Source organism: Paramormyrops kingsleyae, chromosome 7, assembly GCF_048594095.1.
Source record: "Paramormyrops kingsleyae isolate MSU_618 chromosome 7, PKINGS_0.4, whole genome shotgun sequence".
Classification (NCBI taxonomy): Eukaryota; Metazoa; Chordata; class Actinopteri; order Osteoglossiformes; family Mormyridae; genus Paramormyrops; species Paramormyrops kingsleyae.
In genome coordinates this window covers 16,924,257-16,945,467 of record NC_132803.1, presented here as the reverse complement: position 1 = coordinate 16,945,467, position 21,211 = coordinate 16,924,257, and the positions used below count along the sequence as shown (strand labels likewise).

Here is a 21,211-nt window from a genome sequence, read left to right as displayed (position 1 = left end):
CTCCATGAATCACCACCTTATCATGGTGGAGGGGTTTGAGCACCCCTGGATCCTAGGAGCTATGCTGTTAGGGGCAATCGCCCCCAGGTAGGGTCTCTCAAGGCAAACTGGTCCTAGGTGATGCAGAAGACCCTATGATGGAAAAGATTAAGGACTATGTAACGTCACCCAAATTAGGGAGACTGGAGCCCCACCCCGGAGGAAGGTAGGCGTGCACCCGGCGGTCAGGTCTCCACCCATGGGGCCCAGCTGGACAGAACCCGAAGGAGTTACAATGGTCCGCCCTCCTGAGGGCCCACCACCTGCAGGGGGGTCATGAGGATCGGATGCTTTCTGGATAAGGCAGCCGTCAAAGGCAGGGGTCTTAGTGCACCAATGCTTGGTTACTGAAACTGGCTTTAGGAACATGGAGCATAATCCCTCTTGTGGGACAGGAGCCAGAGCTTGTGCACGAGGTAGAGAGATACCAACTAGATATAATCTGGCTCATCTGAACATACGGCTCAGGCTTTGGAACCAGAGGACTCTATTCCACTCTGAATTTGCCCATGGTGAGAGGTGCTGGGTAGGTGTGTGTCTACTCATAGCCCCCCCGGCTCGGCGGCAGTATGTTTGAGTTCACCCTGGTGAATGACAAGGTTGACAAGGTCGATTTCATGTCGGGGGATGGACTCTGATAACGGTCTATTCCTACGCACCAAACATAAGCTTAGAGTATCCAGCTTTCTTGAAGACTTTGGGTGAGGTGCAAGAAACCGACCCCTACTGGGGGATTTTAATGCTCACGTGGATAATGAACATGAAACCTGGAGGGATGTGATTGGGATGAATAGCCTGTCTGATCTGAACCCAAGCAGCATTTTGTTATTGGACTTTTGTGCTAGTCACAGTCACAGTTTTTCCATATTGAACACCATGTTCATGCATAAGGGTATTCATAAGTGCACTTGGCCCTAGGATACCCTAGGCCAGGGGTTGCCAATCTCATCCAGAAAGGGCCATTGAGTATGGAGGTTTTCACTGTAGCTCCCTAATTAGATTACTAATTAGAAGACCGACTGGCTGAAGAGTCCTCACACGTTATCCCAAAAACCTGCATATATACTGGCCCTTTGAAGATAAGATTGCCCACCCCTGCTATCAATTAATGATTGACTTTGTAGTACTATCATCAGATTTGCAATCATATGTCTTATACGCTTGGTGAAGAGAGGAGCTAAGCAGTCAACTGAACAGATCTAGTAGACCCAAATGTATGTCCTGCAGAACTTCTTCTATATGATGAGGGAAGCTGGAGACATTGAGCCCAACTGGCCTATATTCCATGGCCTATATTCCATGCCTCTATTGATGAGGTGACTGTTCAGAGCTGTGGTCACATGGTTGTTAGTGCATGTCACAATGGAAATCCCAGAACCCAGTGGTAGACAGCCTTCCCAAGCTTAATTAGTTTGTGGGACTCCGAAGGTAACTTGCAGTTGTGGAAGCAAAAACGCCAATGTGGGAAGAGTTCAGTGAAGCCATAAAAAGGGACCTCTGGTTGGCTTGAAAGAGATTCTGGTAAACTGTCAGCAGGGGGAAGCAGGGCTTTAGCCCTGCTGTTCACTTCAACTGGAGATATCGTCAGAGTGTGAAATGAGTACTTCACTAATGCTGAGGTCACTGAGGTAGTTAAAAAACTACCCAGTGATAAGGCTCCAGGGATGGATGAGATTCGCCCTCAGTTCCTGAAGGCTCTGGATGTTATTAGGCTGTCTTCATTGACACACCTCTTCAACAGTGCGTGGAGATCAGGGACAGTGCCTTTGGATTGGCAGACTATAGTGGTGATCTCAATCTTTAAGAAAGGGGATTGGAGGGCATGTTCCAACTTCAGGGGGGATCACATTCCTTAGCCTCCTTGGGACAGTCTATACCGGGGTACTGAGGAGGAGGTTCCATCCATTAGTTGAACCTCAGATCCAGGAGGAATAATGCAAATTTTATATTAGTTGCGGGACGCTGGACCAGCTCTTTACCCTCACAAGGATACTGGAGGGTTCATGGGAGTTTGCCTAACCAGTCTCCCAGTTTCCAGACTTGGAAAAGACATATGGGGGTCCTGTGGGGGTGCTTCAAGAGTATGGGGTGCCATTAGGTCCCTGTATAAACGGAGCAAGACTTTTAATAAGTAAATGGTTCTCATTGCCGGCAGTATCTTGCGTCTTTGCTTTTACAGATGATGTTATCTTATTGGCTTCATGGAGCAGTGACCTCCTCCAGCTTACACTGGGGCAGTTTACGGAGGATCAACCCAAGGGCTATGGTTCACAAGCAGAAAAGGGTGGATCTCCAGGTTGGGGTGAGTTACTACCTGAAGTGGAGCAATTTAAGTATCTTGGGGTCTTGTTTACAAGTGAGGGAATAATGGTGCGGGAGATCAACCGGTGGATCGGTTGTACTGGTCTGTATTTGTGATGAGAGAGCTGAGTCAGAATACAAAGCCTTCCCTAAACCTGTTGATTAGGGATATGCCTCTCCACAGTTTTTCATTTCCGATTCAGTTCCGATAAACAACTGCCGATACCGATACAGATTCCGATACAATAGCTCTATTTACTTTAATATACTACTTTAATACTATATCTAATTTTAATATTTTTGGAAATGGAAAAAAGGAAATGAAGAGATTCAAGCCCTTGGTTTACCTTGCCAACGGGGGTGGGGGGGGTCCCCTGAGTATATTGTGGTATACCATATACCATTGTGATCGACCAGTTGGTCACCGATGAATTAAAGCATCATCCATTAATCATCTTACGGTCAACCTGGAAATATGCCAATCGAAGGGTTGGGCACCCCTGATCTAAAAGGACCAAGTGTCACTTTCCTGCAGACTTGAATAAGATACATTCACAGTTGACGAAAGAGAATCTTAGCATCACATATCAAAAACAGATTGCAAAATATGTATAAAGTGCTCATATTTGCAAAAATGCTTGCCTCTGAATTTACTAGATATCGTTTTTCATATAACTTTCAACCATCTAGTTCAGGGTTTTAGTGATCCGAGAGCCCATTCCAGGGAACACAGGGCACAAGGCAGAAGCACAATGGACAGGCCTTAGAGATGCCAATTAACCTGACTGCATGGCTTTGAGTTACAGAAGAAACTCAGACAACACAGGGAGAACAGGCAAACATCACACACGGGATCTGAGCCCCCAGCCATTGAGGTGTGATATGACTGTGCCACCCAAGGGATCCTTTATTACTATAATTTAGTTGCTAAGTAACATGATTACAGAAAGTGATCTTTCTTCATTCTGTCATTTTAAACAGTTGTATATACTACTGGAGTAATTTAACTCCTCCTTTAGGGGAATACACCAACTACTAGCATTATTCCATAATCCCAGCCACACTTCTTACATACATTCTCAAAGGTTACCTTCACCAGGTTGGCTTCCGAGGACGTTCCACGAGTATGGATAGTCTAAGTTGGCCATAGCTTGCGTGATACTCTCATCCATCCTTCTACAGCCATCCTTGTCGCTTAAGCTAAACCTGCCGGCGATGTCCTGGTGGCTGCTGGCACTTAAGCAGTGAGCGTGAGTGACCAGAAACTCGGCCAGCTCCTGAGCATCATCCTGGATGTACTCCACAGAGGCCTTTCCTAGGCAGGAGACAGGCTGCCCTTCAGTGTAGAGATAAGCCATGACGGAAACCATCTCGAAGAGGTTATGGCCTGCAGGAAGGCAAACGTCACATGCTTACTGGCTAAATTAATCAGCTAAACTACTCACATGTACAACTGTATTATCCTGATGATACAAAATCATTATTAGTAGATTAGTAGTTTACATTGCTTTGGTCAAAATCAAATTAAAAAATAACTAAAAGCAACATGAACAACATAAACATACCAATGTGAAAAACAGCACCCATGTTAACACCGGTACAGACACAACAAAGCTCAGTTTGTTAGCAAAGTCCTGCTCTGTTTTTTGTTTCATGTATGACGTTACTTTTCTTGTATAATTCCCGATTAGTGGGGTGTGGTGCAGTGAGAGGCTCAGCAGCTATGTGCACTGCATGTCAGTCAAAGCCACTTCCAGCTCCTACACTGTGACACACGGAGCAAGCTAGAGCAGCAAATATCATCTCCTAGGGCCTGTGCCTACTATATCCTTTTACGGTGTTCATTAAGTGCACCTTTATAATGCATTTATAATGCATTCATAGAACATTAATAAGCAGCATGTATTAAAAAGGGGAATAATGCTCATGCCATTCCACACATACATGATAAAGCATTACAATTCTTTTTGAACTTGTTATGTATTGCTTATAAAATGATTATAATGTTATTAATTTCTCTCGAGATCATTTAAGTATCTGTCTTTATGTTTGCCTGCCCGTCTGTCTCAAAGCTGTCAAGTCCTGTTCATTGAAAGTATTGTGAATGCAATGCTTTAAGACATGTTAAGGAATACTTACCTGCTGCTTATTAATGTTCTATGAATGCATTATACATGCATTACAAAGGTGCACTTAATGTGAATTATTACCCAACATTCTTGACATAAAACACTGGGAAACCTGTTAGAATGGCAAACAAAAGCCAGGGATCATATCAGGAATGACTGGTTATTAGGGTACAGGACGGGGCAGGACCGGAATGACGGCCATATAAAGCGTAGGTGACAATAAGGAAGCCTTTGCAGAAGATGATGAAGAAGAAAAACAAACAAGATAAGGCAGGAAACAGAATATGTCCCACAAGCAGGGCTCCTGTTAACTAAACCAGTGGTTCACAGAAAAAGGTCCTCACATACTACTAGTGCTACCACATAGTTTGCCAACCACTTGTCTAAAACAGTCAGTTACCAATTTATACTGTTACCCAGAACAATGGACAGGATTAACCAACCCAGAAAACCCATGTTACCTGACCCTCCCTCCTGTGATGGCCATGCCCCCAGGCCTACATAAACTATTTTATATTTCTGAATATAGACATATAGAAGCTAGAGGGACAAAGAGGCCACAAGTGTGCTTTGGATGTGCAAGCCACAAACTCTGACCTGTCCGTTATACTGGATATACTGGTTTGACAAAACCTTACATGTGGGACTCACCTGGAACAATGAAGTCCAGGTCACACCCCTCGCCAGCTCTCTGAGCCACGGAGATGTGGTTTAGAGAAGACCCTTCCAGCACAATGTAGAACTCGGCGTCCTCTGGAAGCAGAACCGCATCCGCGGTTTGCAGGACAGCACAGACTTTAACCCTCCCCTGGAACAGAAACAGGAGGAGGTTGGGATGCAGAATCTGCCAGAGCTTTGAGGCACAAACTTCCTACCTGAAGAATTAGAAATGTATCTCATCTGCTTGAAAAATTATGCAATGAATGTAATAATCAACATACACATTAGGCTTAATAGTAGTTTAATCACTGATTTCAGGGGGGAAAAAAAACTAGCTAATTTAACTGAAATTACAATCGTAAAGTAAGTAACAGATTCACTGATTTTAAAACCGATATTTCTACATGTATGTATGCATGTACAATAGACCATTCAGCGTCACGACTTTCCCATCACGGTCTTGATATATCGCAGGGATTAACCGGGAAATTACTGGGAGTTTATGGAAATGTTGTAGATGACGAACAGAAGCCAGAAGGCGACACACAAAATGTTTCGTAACTCATCAATGCATAAAATATACATACAATGCTGGTTTGGAGGACGCCAAACATGTTTACAGCAGCCTCTCATGTGATCTCTCACAGTGAGCTTCGTCTGTCACATTTCTGTCACCTTTTTGCTTCACTCACATGCCTGCTTCACTCACCCAGGGGACCAAAAAATTTTACCCAGTTTTTCCAGACAGCAAGGGGCTCGTGTCCCTAACCCCCACAATGTGGAAGGGTCTGTATGCTGATATTTATAAACATTATTAGTTTCATAATTGACGTTACATTGTTATAGTACATTGTTCTTATGTGGCAATCCCTAAGAATACAAATACATTCTAACTCCTCAAACACTCCCCACAATTAGCATACGTGTGTTAATGTGGAAAGTGAAGGTATGGTACTGAAATTGTGCTTATGTATGACATCCATAAATGAGTGGTATGCTGTATGGAAAAGAAGTCATATAACGAGTAAGTCAATAACAAGATGAATTGACTGGAACATTGAGGTTCCATCAGCTTTTATTCTGAAGGGAAGAGACCCTTGGGATCCAATGTGGAGCCAATGCGAAGTCCGGTTGATACTGCACAGCTCCAGATGCACTAAGGACAACATCTCTTTTGGATTTTCACTTGTGAGCCATTCAGAGAGGGAATTTCTGGCGACCTGTCACAAAGGTCTCATCTATCAACCTTCCGTAACTGCTTATCCAGAGAAAGGTCACGTGGAGCATGGGCACCATCCCAGGAAAGACAAGGAACAATCTGGAGGGGATGCCAGTCCATCTCAGGGCTCACGCTCACACACAGTCACCACTATGGGTGGTAATATGGGCAGAGGACACGCAGAGCGTGCCAACTCCACAGACAGGGCAGGGTAGATATCCAAATAATAACTTTGGAGATGTAAGCCTAAAATGCCAAGAAGTGAGACAGAAGTCATTTAACAGAAATTCTGAAGCATTTTAGAGCATTTGTTACTTACAGAGATCTATGGACGTGAACACAACAGGCATTGATCATCATGTTTTTGTATCTCATTCGTATGAACATGCTTACAGTACTTCAGGCTATTTTACCCATATGAGTTGTGTTGTCCTACATGTACGTGAGAACTGGATGATCAAAGAATTCAGTATTAGTGGGCCAAATGCAATTCAGTATTAAGATGTTATGGCCCATATCAGAACTACTGCCTAACTTCTCAATGTAGTCCTCAGATGCCGAACTGAACTAAACAGTTGGTGGCTACAGTTTTGGTCCACATAAAAGTGAAAGAATATCTTATATGCATGCCTTCAATTTACAATGAATGTACTGCAAATTATCACATGAATTCACTGCATGTGCAAAGTTACAAGGCCAAATAATAAAAGACACAGTACCTAACATTAACATAGTTTTGGTTGGCCACGTAACCAGACCAGTATTAAAAATGGTAATTTGTACTCCATTAGTAATATCCCTTTCAAATATCTCTGCATTTACTGCTCTATTTGCAGATGAAAGATTTCTGAGAAATAAACAAACATTAAAATAAAACTGAATGAAATGCACAGCTTGATCTTGTTTAGATATATACAAGCAATACATATTTATTGTGAATTTTCTTCTACATAAAAATGCATTATTAACATCACAAACAGAACAAAGATAAGTTAGACCCACTAACTAGATCCACTAAAGTAGCATAACCCACAGACCTGAAACTGCAGCCTGTTTAGAGGAACACAAACTCTCAACACTTAATAAAATCTCTAGTAGGTGGGGAAGGGGGTTAATGTAAGAGAGGAAGGAAGGATAATTGCATTTAATGGGTAATTACTTGTTACTGTGGAAACCAGTCATGACTATGGGAGGATCAGAGGATTACAGAGGAAACACACTCTAGTCTGGTGAACCGTTAGTTCACTAGGTGTTGGTCTGACATCCTGTAGCTCTGAATGAAATTCTAGCACTTGCATGATATGGAAAAACCGCTTAGAGATATCTTTGAAATGTACAGTACGATTTGCTTAAAGGAAGGTCCATCAGTCAATCCATTCATCCAACCTGACAATAAATATTCTATTGCAGTGTTTTGAAAGCTATTACACTTTTGTTTGTAGAAATCCATGTTCAGATCATGATGGTACAAAAGTATATTTTTTTCTTGTGATTGAATCAAAAAGCACGGCCAGTGGGGCTGTACTTAAACAGCAAATGACGACATCCGATATTCCATAGTTCGGTATGTTCAGAAAAGTAAAGGAATGTGACATTCATTTTGATCCAAATTCACCTCGGACACACTATACTCATTTGCTCATTTCTAACTTTTTTGCTTGCCCATAATCATCTAGAACCAGCATTTTTTACTTAAACTGAAATAATTCAGTTGATCACACTATAATCTCACTATATATTATATATACTATTTTTTTCCTTATCTCATTAAAGTACTTGAAGTACAGCCATAACCTTGAAGACAAATGTTTCCACGCCAAACAAAAGCAGCTACTGTAAATATTTCCGAAAGCAATGCCAATAGCAGAAGGTCTACTTTACTGAAACGGCCTTCTAAAAGAAACAAAGCGGTAACCAGGTTAGATCCATACAGACACGCTCCAGAGTACCAAAATGCACACCAATCACTTCCAACTTCTCCGTTAGCACAGCATGCCAAAATGTGGCTTCCTCCTTCTCTCCATAATAAAGGAAACAGCTCTACTTACAGAGGTAATGAAACGGGAATCATATTAATAATCATATTAGCAGCCTGCTGATATGATATGTCAGTAACAGGTCGGCATTCCAGTTTACCTGCCTGGTCACTGTAAGGATGAGTAAAATCCAAGATAATTAATTTAAATGCCAAAGTCAACCTCATTAAATGTTTAATTGAAATACCTGTCGTAAAAAAGATAAAAATACTTGCATACAATTGAGGCAAGATTTTTGCTTTTCTCTACTTGAAACCGTTTGATCATTTTCACTCTTTCTTTGCACTTCCCCGATTCTGAGAACTTTCAAAGATGATAATGAAAAAGGCTCCTTCAGGACTTTTCAAGTTGAAACCATGATACCCGCCCCCCCCCCCCCTTTTCATCGGGACTGCCTTTCAGGATTGTGATTGAATCCGTGATTCTCCCCAGCCTTGACTAGATCCTCACAAAGTGTGTTTAGTTTTCGTCCATAATTAGTATCTGTAGAGGCTGTTAAAAACAGGAGGACAGGACAGTATTAGTGGCAGGAAGCCGTGCCAAAGATGGAGGAGGGTCATTCTCACTAACTGAAAGTGAATGAAGGCATCTCAAAAGGCACAGAATTAGCACAGGCCGCCGCGGCGGGACAGTCGACGGCTTTTACCGCCATTCACATCCGTATTTGAGATGTGACCACTGCACGACCCCACATCCCTGACAGAACACTTCTCTAACACTTGCGTCTCAATTCATCAACAGACATAAACATTTCAGAAAGAGGTCTTTCTTATATATATTGGACTATAGATAAAAGCTATGTGCTGGTTCTCAGCAAAGACGAGGAAAAGACACATCCATTAAAAGGCAGCAGAGCCCAAATGCATACACCGGGAACAGAAAGTCTAAGTGCCAGCCCAAGCCATTGCGATCTCTGATATTTATGGGAGATGGTGATGCGATGCTGTGATAAAGCTGACTGCATTGTAATGAGAAGCAACCCTTAGAAGCAGGTTCCTTTTGTCACTTGTCATGAGTACAGTGACAGAGACAAAATATACGATCAGACGACATAACCAGAAACTGTACCTATGGCAGAATAAGATCAGGGATTGAACAAACAGGATTCATCTAGCATTCAAGATCCAAATTTATTTAGTGCCATTCCTACTGGACTGCTTACGAATGAACTATGATGAAATTATTATGGGCTGCATGCTGTTGCATTACTCATGTATCGACAAGGGCATAACCAGGAGAAAGACTACAAAGATACTTATACATGTGCAGATACACGTGTATTCTTAGGAAGGCACATCACACACTAGAATACAAATTCTTACACGCAAAACACAGATCATTGGTTCATAACTCTTTCCTCAGCCCTCTAAGAGCGTGGACTGGCAATGGGGGTGTGGTGGTGCTAATCACCAGTGAGAACCATCAATGAAGATGATTTCTCTGCAACAGATTTCCTGCTGTTTTCACTGGAAATGGAGACACACTGGCCCTGGTCCCTTTTTATGGGGTGCTGCATGCTGTCCGATTCACCTTTTCTGTGTAGGAGGAAGTGTTCTGGGAAGATAATACACTGCTACTATGGCTGGAGAACAGGGGTGTGGTGCAGGGAACAGACACGCATTGTACAGGCTGTAATCAGTAACAGGAAATTCAGTGCCACTGAAATACAGAACGTGAAATGTAAAACACGACGGGGCAAACATCATGGAAAAGGTGCTAAATAGAACTAAACTGAAACTGAATAATAGTCACTTCTAATACAAAGTAGCTCTTTGTATTGTTAGGAAAATAAATACCAACATTTTAACTGATAGTTTACTGCTATAAATAGCAGAAGTACTTGAATTTTATTGAAATTAGCACTTAACGTTAACGTGTAACACGCACGCTCTTTGTTTCGTTTCAGTAGGTCCTCAGCACTATTCCCCCACGTCCGTCCATTTTAAAACGTACGGTAACAGTTTAGCTAGGATGCAGCCATCTCTCCCACATGGGGGGAAGCGACCCTCGTCGCATCACTAATCCCGTCTTTGTACCTTCTGGCTATATTCTTGGAGATACTTGTGTATCGCGCTTCACCTCTGGCAACCAACGTGATGCTTTTGTCAAAGGCAGCAATGGAGGCTCTTCTCCCACATGAAGACTATGACCCCAGCCATCTCATTAAGAGCCAAAGACCCTTCAGCGAGGCTCCTGCCGTATGACGTCTGCCTTCATTTATATACATCATTCATCATTTGAAATCTCAATGAACCCCAGGTAAATATGGCAATACCCTTTCCTTGGCAGACAGCCCAGACAGCATGGAAGAAACACAGCAAGATATTTCTGTCTCCTTGCACACATATAAGACGTAGACTCTAAGTAAGTCAATTTTTTGGGGAAGCACCTTTACCGATATCGAGTCCAATGCCGAGCTCATGTACTCCTCCTCATGACAAAGCGCCAACACCTATGTCAGATACCACCTGATTATGCATTCAGCAACATCCTTACCGAACAAAATAAATGGGTATGCAGTGCTTAAGTACCTCAAAATCAACAAATCCGAAGCATAGCAGACTGTAAACTCTGCTCTACAAAACTATCAAGAGAAGGTAAGAAAACGCGTTCATGCAATAGTCATCCAACATCTAAAAACTAAACATAAGAAAGAGTATGACAAAATTGCAGCACTCTGCAGCAACTCACCGTGCAGTAAACACTAGCACAAAGAGGGAAAATATCTAACAATAACCCTCATGCAGTGCTAATAACAGAAGCTCTTACCCACCATAGGGCAGTAATGCTACACATATTCATTGTGTGCCTTTGGGTACATCATTTTCGGTACACACAATGAAACTAATGAATGCATTTATTGACATGGGCAAAACAGTTCAGATGTTCAATACGGAAGACATTAGGCTAATTGTGGCTGTTAGTTGGTTATGGGGAGGGCTGGAGAACTCAAAGACCCTCCCACATCACTTTAAGAAGTAGGTGGGGAACATCTCAGTTTACGAATAAATTATTCCAACATTGCAGAAAGAGGAGTTGATAAGACCAAGACTGTCTCTTAGCTCTGCTATATCAAACAAGGATGTGGTGCTTGAAACACATTCAACGCACTAACTCATTTCAGACGGCATCATCCAAGTGTGTGTACGGAAAAAAAAAAGCCTCGGCAAGTTAGTTTCCACGTGGCATTTAAGGTACTTTGCCAGGAAATTATGACTGGACTTAAAAAAAAAACACTAAAAGTAGCCGTAAATTTCAGAAAAATTCAAAAGAATCAACGTTGTTTTAGGAATACACTGTCATATTTGCGTATATTGTGGTAATCATTATTTTGACGCACCACCTCTGCAGGGACCATAGGTGCACATTTCCATTTGTTTTGATTCAACCCACTGTCCAAGACTGGCTGACATAAATGTGACATCTACTACGTCTGCTTCAGACATCGCTTGATAAATTATACTAAGGCTATTATGAGACGTAAGTATGACTGAACGTTACTCGATAAGATGGAGACGTAATGGATGTTAGAGGACGTATTTTACCACATGTGCAGTATGCCGGATGAACCAACACAAAACTATTGCACTGCCAATATAGAGGTTTAGTTAAATATGTGTGTTATTGTATCGCATGGTGCATATTATTTTTTTTATCGCACAGGCCTAACTGATGTCATTGTCAGTAATCATACTCGGTCTGAAAAAAATGTTACCACTGCATCCCCACAATTTGTTGAAACAAATACTATTATAGCATTGGATGACATGTATGAATCGAAGAAGACAAGTTGCTTAGAGATCAGAGCAAACAAAATGTGCAATGCAATGACTGCAACCTGATCTCCAAGGGAAAAAAACACCTCCGTAGCTCACCGGTGCTGTTCACAGAGTGCCTTCAGGTGACAAGGATGTCTTGACACATTGTAGTTTAGAATGAATATAATCAGATAAATGACAAAGTTTTTTTAATTTTAATAAGAACTTTTTTCCTAATTTCCATCTGCTTATTTTTTCTTATTTTCTATTTCCAGCTGCGTTCATTTCTTTAATTAAGATGCAGTTTGTATGCAGTTTTTTCACCCGTCTCAGTTGACTCATTACTGACTGTCACCATGTTTTCCAGTGACAAAATGATTTTTAATCTCACTCTGTCAACATGTTGCAAAGAAGTTGGACACTACAGACACATTTTACATGAAATGTAGCCATATGAAACTTAATCTGTTTATAAATAACTTTAACCTAACTGAAAAATTCACTGCATCTAGATAATGGTATTGACAGTGTAATTGTTGGACTGTTACAAACTGAAGGTTAACTGACTGACAGCCATCTCACACGTTCCTTTCACATCATTTCAGAGCCACCCGGCAACAGCAGCAGATTAAGGCATCCCTCTCTCAGATCTGACTGACCAGTTCTTCACTGGAATCCCATTATATACACATGACACTTATGAAGATTTTTTTTAATACCAAGTTTACATCTTAAGGTTAGACAGGGTAGTTCCAAGCTAGTAATTCTGATTTCGTTGAATACTGGCAAAATACATTCTAATAATATGATTCTAACAATGCAGCCACAACAGCAGCAAGTCTTGGTATAATGGCTTTATTGTTGTCTTTGACATGTGGTGCTGCCCTGCCAGCTGGGACAGAACATTCTCCATACGTCACAGGGGTCGGGCATAACCCATGGAAGAGAATGCGCACCATTCTGTACCACGGTAAACGAGAAGCAGCTCCATCATTTCCACCACATGAAACAAAACAAATCGTTAACTACCAGAACCCCTTCTACCTACATACAGAGCCAAAACAAGACAATATTTTTTTCCACATTAATATATGCAATTACTGCTCAGGGTCTCCTGTTCACAAAAACAACGAGGAGATAATTATCTTCATTGTTTTATTTTTCCATCTCGCTCTTCCTTGCACACATGCAAGGGGGTTTGTCCAGTGGCCTGGGTTTCTGTGAGCTTTGTCATCTGGAGAGCAGGCAGACTGAAACAGTTCCCCGGGGAACCGGACCACAAAGGCCGTGCCAGTCTTGGGTTTCACCTGGGAGTCGGTTAAGTGCTGGACCCATAAGCCACTGAAGGGGGCATTGGAGAATACTTACATACAGAGGGACTGCTCGTCTGCTCAGCTCCATTCCCTCAGCATCTGCACAGGAGAGAAGCATGATAAGATGCCTTCAATCAAGCATGCTAATAATAATATTTATTCCAAACTGCAGTGAAACACAAACGCGATGCTAAGTCCCTGTTCCCTACTGAAAAAACACAGACCAAATGAAATATGAAGGATAAATTCACAAACAAATGTACTAAAATGCATATATATAGATTATAATAGCAGGACTTGACTTGTTCATCTTGGTTAAACTCAAGGCTTTCAGGGAGCCCTTTTGGTATCGGACTTCTTCTGAAGTCGGCTGCTTTTCTTCATTCCATATTCCAAATTTAATTGGATACAGATAACACAGATAACACAAAGCCTTCATTAGGAGAGACAGCTTAATCTTTTGATCTCCTAAGCATGTCGGGACAAAACATCTCTAATCCCACAAAGTTATCCTTTCTCAAATATTTTCACTTGTAACATAATACCAAGTTCACAGCTCCTCCTTTTCATGTTACGTGGAAAGGTGGGAGAATACAGTGAAGACAGAGCCTGTTAGTCTCTTGTGCAATGACAGCACTAGTCCCCCACTTAAGTCTTGCATCTATAGCTGGTTATATACAAGTCAGCTATTTCAGTACCGAATGTGAATATAAGGGCTCAAAACTACGAACAGCAGGATGATAACAGATAATAGAACACAAGCAAAAGCTCAGGATAAGGAATTAATTTTCAGTGTTACTGCTCATCAGTAAAAAAATGATCAATTTCAATTTCTTGAGATTGGTCTACTTTTGTACAATGTACATATAAATCAACACACCATGCTTTAAACCTAAGTACATTAAATAGTGTAAAACTAGATTTAAAAACAAAATGAATATGCTATCAGAAAACAGCACAGTTCACAAAAATAAGAAGAACGAACCATCAACAGTAAATGAATCTGCCCTTAAAACAAGACAGTCAAGTCTAAATTCATGGATGGCTGGTCTGCCATAACGTTATTATGTAACCGCAATAATTCAGTACCCCCTGAACTTTACACTGTGAAAGTTACTAATGCCCTTCTGTCAGCACGATGAGGATCTGTGTTATGCTTAACTAATGCCCACTTCAGCTATCCTCAGAAGATTGTTTGAAATAAATGGGGGGGGGGGGCATTGTTCCAGAAAAGCCCATCTTTGAGATTTTACTTTTACGTTCAGCTGCGAGGCTGACTCAATTCTTCTAGGGCCCAAGGTTGAGGATTCTCCAAAAATGCCATTAAGCTTGTTTAGAGTATGCATGACAGTATTTACATCTTATAGAGGGTGTTAGCACATAAGCAAAGTCCTTTTTAACAAAAAGCATAAAGAAATGCAAGGACGGGCTCTCCTGCTGACTCCTACATCTTGAGCAGCTCTTTTTTTCAAGGTGCTGAATGGTGTTTGGTCTGCTGGAGTCTATCAGGGTGAAAACATCTGTGTGAAACAATCCTGCCAGTCCGAGGGTGTGTCCCACCTGGCAAATACTGGCCTTTTTTAAACTCGATTTTGAACTGGTGGCTAATTCATAGAGTAACTGTATACTGAAATTGACTAATGACATCAGAAGGACTTCTATGCAATCCAGAACAGTCTACAAGATCTAACAATTACACAAACTTTGAAATGATCAAGTGTTCATTGTTTAATGATACTGTATTTGGCACACAGTTTAGACTTGAAAGACATTTTGGAGCAAAAAAAACCATTTCCAAACGAAATGCATATAAACAGGAAGTAGCTAAACCCAAGTGACTCCAGCATAGCTACAAGTCAAAGGCATTTCACAGCATGCTTTGTTATGAATACCAACTTTTCCTATTTCCTGTTTTTTTTTTTAGGTTTCAGACTTACAGACAAAACATCCATCAAACAAAAGGTCATTAAAGGCCACATTTTGGGTTCCTTTGTAAAATGACAGGGGAGATCAGAAAAAATTCTCACCAGCCGTGATAGCCTGTCGGATACCTCCATGCGCGCCATTCAAGTTCAGCTGAAATTTCCCATTTGTTGCCTGTCCGCCTCTCTCTCTCTGCTGGCCTGAAAACGCTTTCCCTACATTGTCACACAAGAGCCACAACATTCCCTTCCTATTCTTTAGTGCCGTCTTCTGATGTCTTTCACAGAAAGACACATCAAATGCAGTGAAATTTGCGATAGGAATAACTGGCTCAGGAACGCGGCTGCGGCGCTCTGCTTGGGGGGGAACCGGTGCCATGCCCCGCCACTTTATGTCAGTCAGGGTTACTTATCCGTTTATTTAGCTATTACGCTGCAGCAGTCCTTGCATTATCTCCTGTCCAGCCAAAAAAACTCATTTTAATTTCTGAAATCGTCCCTGATTATATATGTTAAAATTCCAAGAATTACATTTGGAAGATGGGAAGTAAGAGAAGCATTGTTCTGATACTGTCTAATTGTGATCACTGCTTTTATATACATCTTTCAACTTTGCGTTCCTCTTAAGATGCTTCTTTTTACTAATTTCCTCTTAAAACCCCTTTTCCTTCTCTTCTCTCTCAATATGCTTCTGTTCTTCAGCCTCCCTCCTCTTAGGATCCTCCCCTTTTTATTCACTTCTCTCTCTACATCCCCTTGAGATCCTTTTCTTTTGCCTGTCGCTTTCTTAAATTGTGTCCAGCTATTTATTCTGAAATGCCAACCAAAAAAAATAAATACCCGACATAATTAATACTGATGTTAAATATTAAACGGAATCTGTTACTTGGGCTCAGCCTTTCTCTATTTAAAACCCAGCATTTATTGTATGTGATTCAATAATTTAGAATAATCATTTCATTGCTTATGCAAACCATTTAGTCTTGTACAAAGCAGTTCTGTGTTGATTACAACAAAGAGAACATTTTGGACAACTAAACAATGCACATATCAGAGCCGTTCGACATCAAGCTTGAAGTAATTTAGAGAATAATTTCACACTACACTCCTACGGAACTGAATCCAGTATGTCATTAGAACTGAAAAAAAATCTTGTTTTGGGACCGAACTGAGTTGTGTTTATTCCCATAAAAGAGAGTATTTTTCCTATTATTAATATTATGGTACCAAGTAAACAAGATCTATAACCATATTTCTATTTACACATGGAACCCAAACATCAATATATACAGAGAAGTATTAGCCTGTGACATATTTTACAGTGGCTGAGTGGGTAGCACTGTTTGGGTTTGAATTCCACCTCCACTCCGTGCGTGTTGAGTTTGTGTGTTCTCCCTGTGTCACACAGACTTCCTCTGAATTCTTGGGTTTCCTCCCACAGCTCAAAGACATGCAGTTAGGCTAAATTGCCCATTGTGTATGTGTGCACTGTAATGGGCTGGCATCCTGTCCAAGATGTACCTCTGTCATGTGCACTGGGCGTCTTGGGACTGACTCAAGGCCGAACATAACCCTTCCCAGGATAAGCAAATGCAAGACGGGTGCTTAAAATATCGTTCATCAATCTGTCAAACCTTGCAATATTTTGTTGTCCATCACAAATTAGTACCCATCCAATTCCTCCAAAAAATGTCTTTATTTCAAATATACAGAGAGGGTAAGGCCAGAAAATCTGGGTAATTCTTCTGTCCACTGATTCTGGTTCCTGCTAATCTTGTATCTGGGATGTCGTAACATATCCAGAAAATTTGTAATTGATCTGAATAAAAATGTATGTAGTAAACTGTAAAAACAAGGATGAGACTAAACACCTTGAAAGGAAACATTGAAACACAGCATCAATAATAATATGGACTATGCTTTTTAAAGTTAAGTGTCACAACAGACAATGTCACATGATTAAATACTGAAAAATGCTGGCACATGCTTTCCAGTTAGTCCAGGGCTCAGCTAATAAAAATAATCTTTTATGTAGTGTAGGGGAACACAATGACAGCTGGAGTAAAGAAAACAGAGAGTATGCAGCACAAGAAGTCAAAAAAGGTGTCGGGAAGCATTTTGTAACTTGTGTTTCTCAAGTCTCAGGTACAAGAGTTGTTGAAACAGCATGCATATCTTTCCAGTTGTCTGATACAGTGCAAAACTTGAAACACAAGAAATGGAACAATGGAAATAAGCAATGATCTCCTTGGATCGATATACCTCATGGAACGCTATGTTGCCCGATCTAGACAGACACTTCTTTAGTGTACTTATGTAAACATTTTAGACCTAGCATGCAAGAAAGTTTTTCAGAACTGCTACACACTATATGTGACTAGCTTGCTTACCACAGCAGGAAAACAGTGAATTGCCCAGTATGAAAAATACAGTAGTAACCAACCAGTCATCTGGAACCTACTGACTGTTTATCATTACAGCACTGGTACAATTTTACATCTAGACAATCCTTTTACTGTGTCTGTGTACTATTTAATGTTACATGCCAAAAATGTTTATGCATTAAATTTACATCAAGACAACACATGCTATTATTTGAAGGACTATATTAAAATTTAAAACTGCTTATGTTACAGTATGCACTGAAATGGAACTGCAGTTCCATTGTTAAAACTGCACAAATGACACATCTATAATCTAGTCACTATGGGTAATTCAGCTGGAATGTACTTATTTTATATTGCATGTAAACTGGACTACAGTGACGTGACTTCCAACGTGATCATATTCTGATCTTAGTACTCTTGAACACTCATGGAAATTTTAAATCATAATTACCGTATAACAAATATGTTTTTGTTTTCACTTAGTCCTATACATGTCAACGAAGGAAAGGGTCAACAAATAGGATAGTATTTATAATTATAAAATGGCAGTCTTAACCTGATGGCTTCCTCTAAATTATTTTAACACTGGGTCACTTAGGCAAAAATGCCAGTAAACTGCACCCTTCCTTAATCTTAATAATCATTAAAAACAAGTGTCTCACCCTCATAGACCTTCTGTGGGAAAACTAGAGGCAAACACATGACGCACGTTATCCAAACTCAAGTGTCAAACTTGGCAGACACTGATAATAAACGTTCACGCTAAATCAGATCACTTACATGTAACCTGCTCTGCTAATACACAGAATATGTAGCAGACGAGAAAATCATGATCAACTTAAGAGTCTTACGCTCCGATTACTTTCTTATTAGCGACTGATTCATGACTAGATTACCCTGGGCAACCCCTCTGCCTTGTTATAGGATAAATAACAATACTGACCCAGGGTCGGTTCCTATGGGCATACGATACCTTCATGCACATAGCGGTCACTTCGTTACAGTATTTGCACTATAGAAATATAAAGAGAGTAACTGCGGGTCAAGGATATTACAGCTACTACTAGAATGGACTAGAGTACATAGTTTAAATAAATAAATAAATTACCTCAGTCCTCACGTCAGACGAATCGTTTCAAGCTATCAGCGCAAAGCAAAATTCGATTTTTGCATCCTTCCAACTTTGACAGTTGAATAAAGTGCGCGCCCCGACCGAGACAGATATTCATGGAAATCTATGGAGTATATTAGCGCATATTCGGCAGCATTTTGGCGTAGCGCTCTTCTCAGGCGGCTCGCACGGGTTTCTGCGCCGGGGATCCCGGGGATGCCGCTCGGCTTCTTCCTTCTCCAGCTTCTCCTTCCCTGCAGTCGCGGGATTCGCTCGCCAGCTGCTCGCGACCGCTGCCAGGTCGCCGGGCGCGCGGCACAATAACAGCGTCACGTGTCCACACGCCATAACCTGAAGGGCTCCGCCGTGACGTGCGCTTAACCCGTTGAGCTCCCCAGGTACCCATGAGCAAAGACACAGGTGTTCTCAAAATAGAAATATACCGCACTTTTCCACCACTTAAAAATTCACAAGTTAAGGTACAAAAAGACAAAGGAAAATGTCTTTCATGGAGAATTCATATGTTTTTGTTAATGTTACTATAGTCCCATAATAAAAGTCACACTACAAGTAATGTCATTGGAGATTTTTTTAGCAGTAGATATGCATCAACAACGGTACCCTTTGTACACTCAAAATAGATAATCTGGTTTCTCTTTTTAAGGCCTTGCTGCAGTGTATAATTTGAATGACAGGTCAGGAGCACAAGGGTGTCAAATTCACTCCACAAAAAGAGAATAATTTTTTTTCTTCCCCTCTCTTCAAACCCTTTAGTCAACGTTGGGTCTTTGATAGGCACTAAACTGCTTCTGAAAGCCTGGTGGGAAAAAGTATTTTAATATTGGTGTGGCATGTTCAGGGTTGTCATCCAGTTACCTTTACATTGTTCCTACGTTTTGTATAGAATAAACACTTCTGCAGAATAGACTAGTCATATTGTTCCTACACAAAATCCAAACTACTTTAGCATGACTTCTCATTTCACTCTGGTTTGTCTTTATGACCTGAAACTAAGCATTACCAAATAATCATATCCTGTGATCAACCAGGAAACATGAACAGATCGGCGCATGGGTTAGGTAGCCTTGATATACTGTATAGGCTATATTGATGCCGGGGCGGCCGTGGTACCCGGGCTATATTGATGCCGGGGCGGCCCTGGTACGCAGGCTATGTTGAGGCCGGGGCAGCCCTGGTATACAGGCTATAAAATGTGGGGGTTGGGGAAGAAAGTCTGGCTCTCACAGGATTGGCCCAATGAGAAAATTCCCAAACTTCCCAATGGCCAATCCACACCTGAATTCAACTAATTATGAGTTTAGAGGACTAATTTAATGGGATAACCTCACAGTGAATAATATATACTGCAAATATGTGAAATAGGCGACGGTAGGTCTGAACTAGATTAAGTTTTGCCATGCTGGGGTGTGGGGTCTATCCCCAACAATACGTTGTACCAAGTCACATACCACAGCAGCCCCCTGGGAAACACCCAGTATGCCAGCTTGCCAGTCCAGTCCTGGGTGAGAGCGGTCAGTGAGGGGTATGTTTCTTGTACATTTGTGGTTAAAAATAATATTCCCAATAGAAAGCTGACTGTGCTAAAATATCAGTAAAATAGCAATAATACCATCTTTTGATATTACCATACATAGAAGCAAAGAAGTTCAACAAAGGAGTAGCCAAGAGCAACTGTCTGCCCATCCATCAATCTTTTCATCCATTCTTTAACCTATCTATCCATCCATCCATTAGAGGGCACATGGCACGGTAACACCATGGATGAAATCCTAGTCCATCACAGACTGTTAGAATTTTGGAGATACCAGTTCACCTAACCCTAACCTAACCCCATGTATTTACACAGCAGGAGGAAACCCTGGCCAGACGGGGAGCATGCAAACTGCACACATATCAAGTGGCAAAGGATCCAAACCCCATGAAATGTAAGATATTTTAATAAAAAATAGACATTTCCTTCTATTGACTTTAAAGGAGCACTACTCTGATAATAGCTTCCATAAATGTAAGCACATCACAGATTTAAAAAAACATATCAAAAGAATTAGCTTAGCAGTTGATCTAAACAGTTGAAATATTAATATTTTCCACATTTTATTAAGATCAAATTACCAAAACAAAAAAAGACTATAAACAGCTGTGCAAGCTGAATATGGTAACCAAGGAGCTCATGTACCAAACTCCAGATTTTAGTGCTTTAATTGCAGAACTAAATCAATGTTGGAAATCCTCTTACTGCCTAACATTGTAGCTTTAAGATTTAACTTAGTTTGTGTATGCAATACTGGAAAGAAAATAAGGGAATAATTACTTCA

At 41.0% G+C, this 21,211-nt stretch overlaps 1 protein-coding gene across 6 annotated transcripts in view; it reads right to left on the bottom strand.

The window, feature by feature from the left end:
- Positions 1–19,158, bottom strand: part of arhgef28a (Rho guanine nucleotide exchange factor (GEF) 28a) — an 84,035-nt gene extending 64,877 nt beyond the window's left edge. For 5 of the 6 annotated variants that reach the window (XM_023823014.2, XM_072714418.1, XM_072714420.1 and 2 more), the window contains exons 1-4: positions 15,483–15,658; positions 13,511–13,554; positions 5,121–5,277; positions 3,431–3,727 (exon numbers count right to left, since the gene is read on the bottom strand). In XM_023823014.2, coding sequence (XP_023678782.2) covers positions 3,431–3,727; positions 5,121–5,277; positions 13,511–13,554; positions 15,483–15,621 — 637 coding nt within the window. In that variant the 5' untranslated portion in view covers positions 15,622–15,658. Of the gene's footprint in view, positions 1–3,430; positions 3,728–5,120; positions 5,278–13,510; positions 13,555–15,482; positions 15,659–18,872 lie in introns of those variants that run through there. The other variant, XM_023823013.2, reaches the window with a different exon arrangement.
- Positions 19,159–21,211: the final 2,053 nt, after the last annotated feature.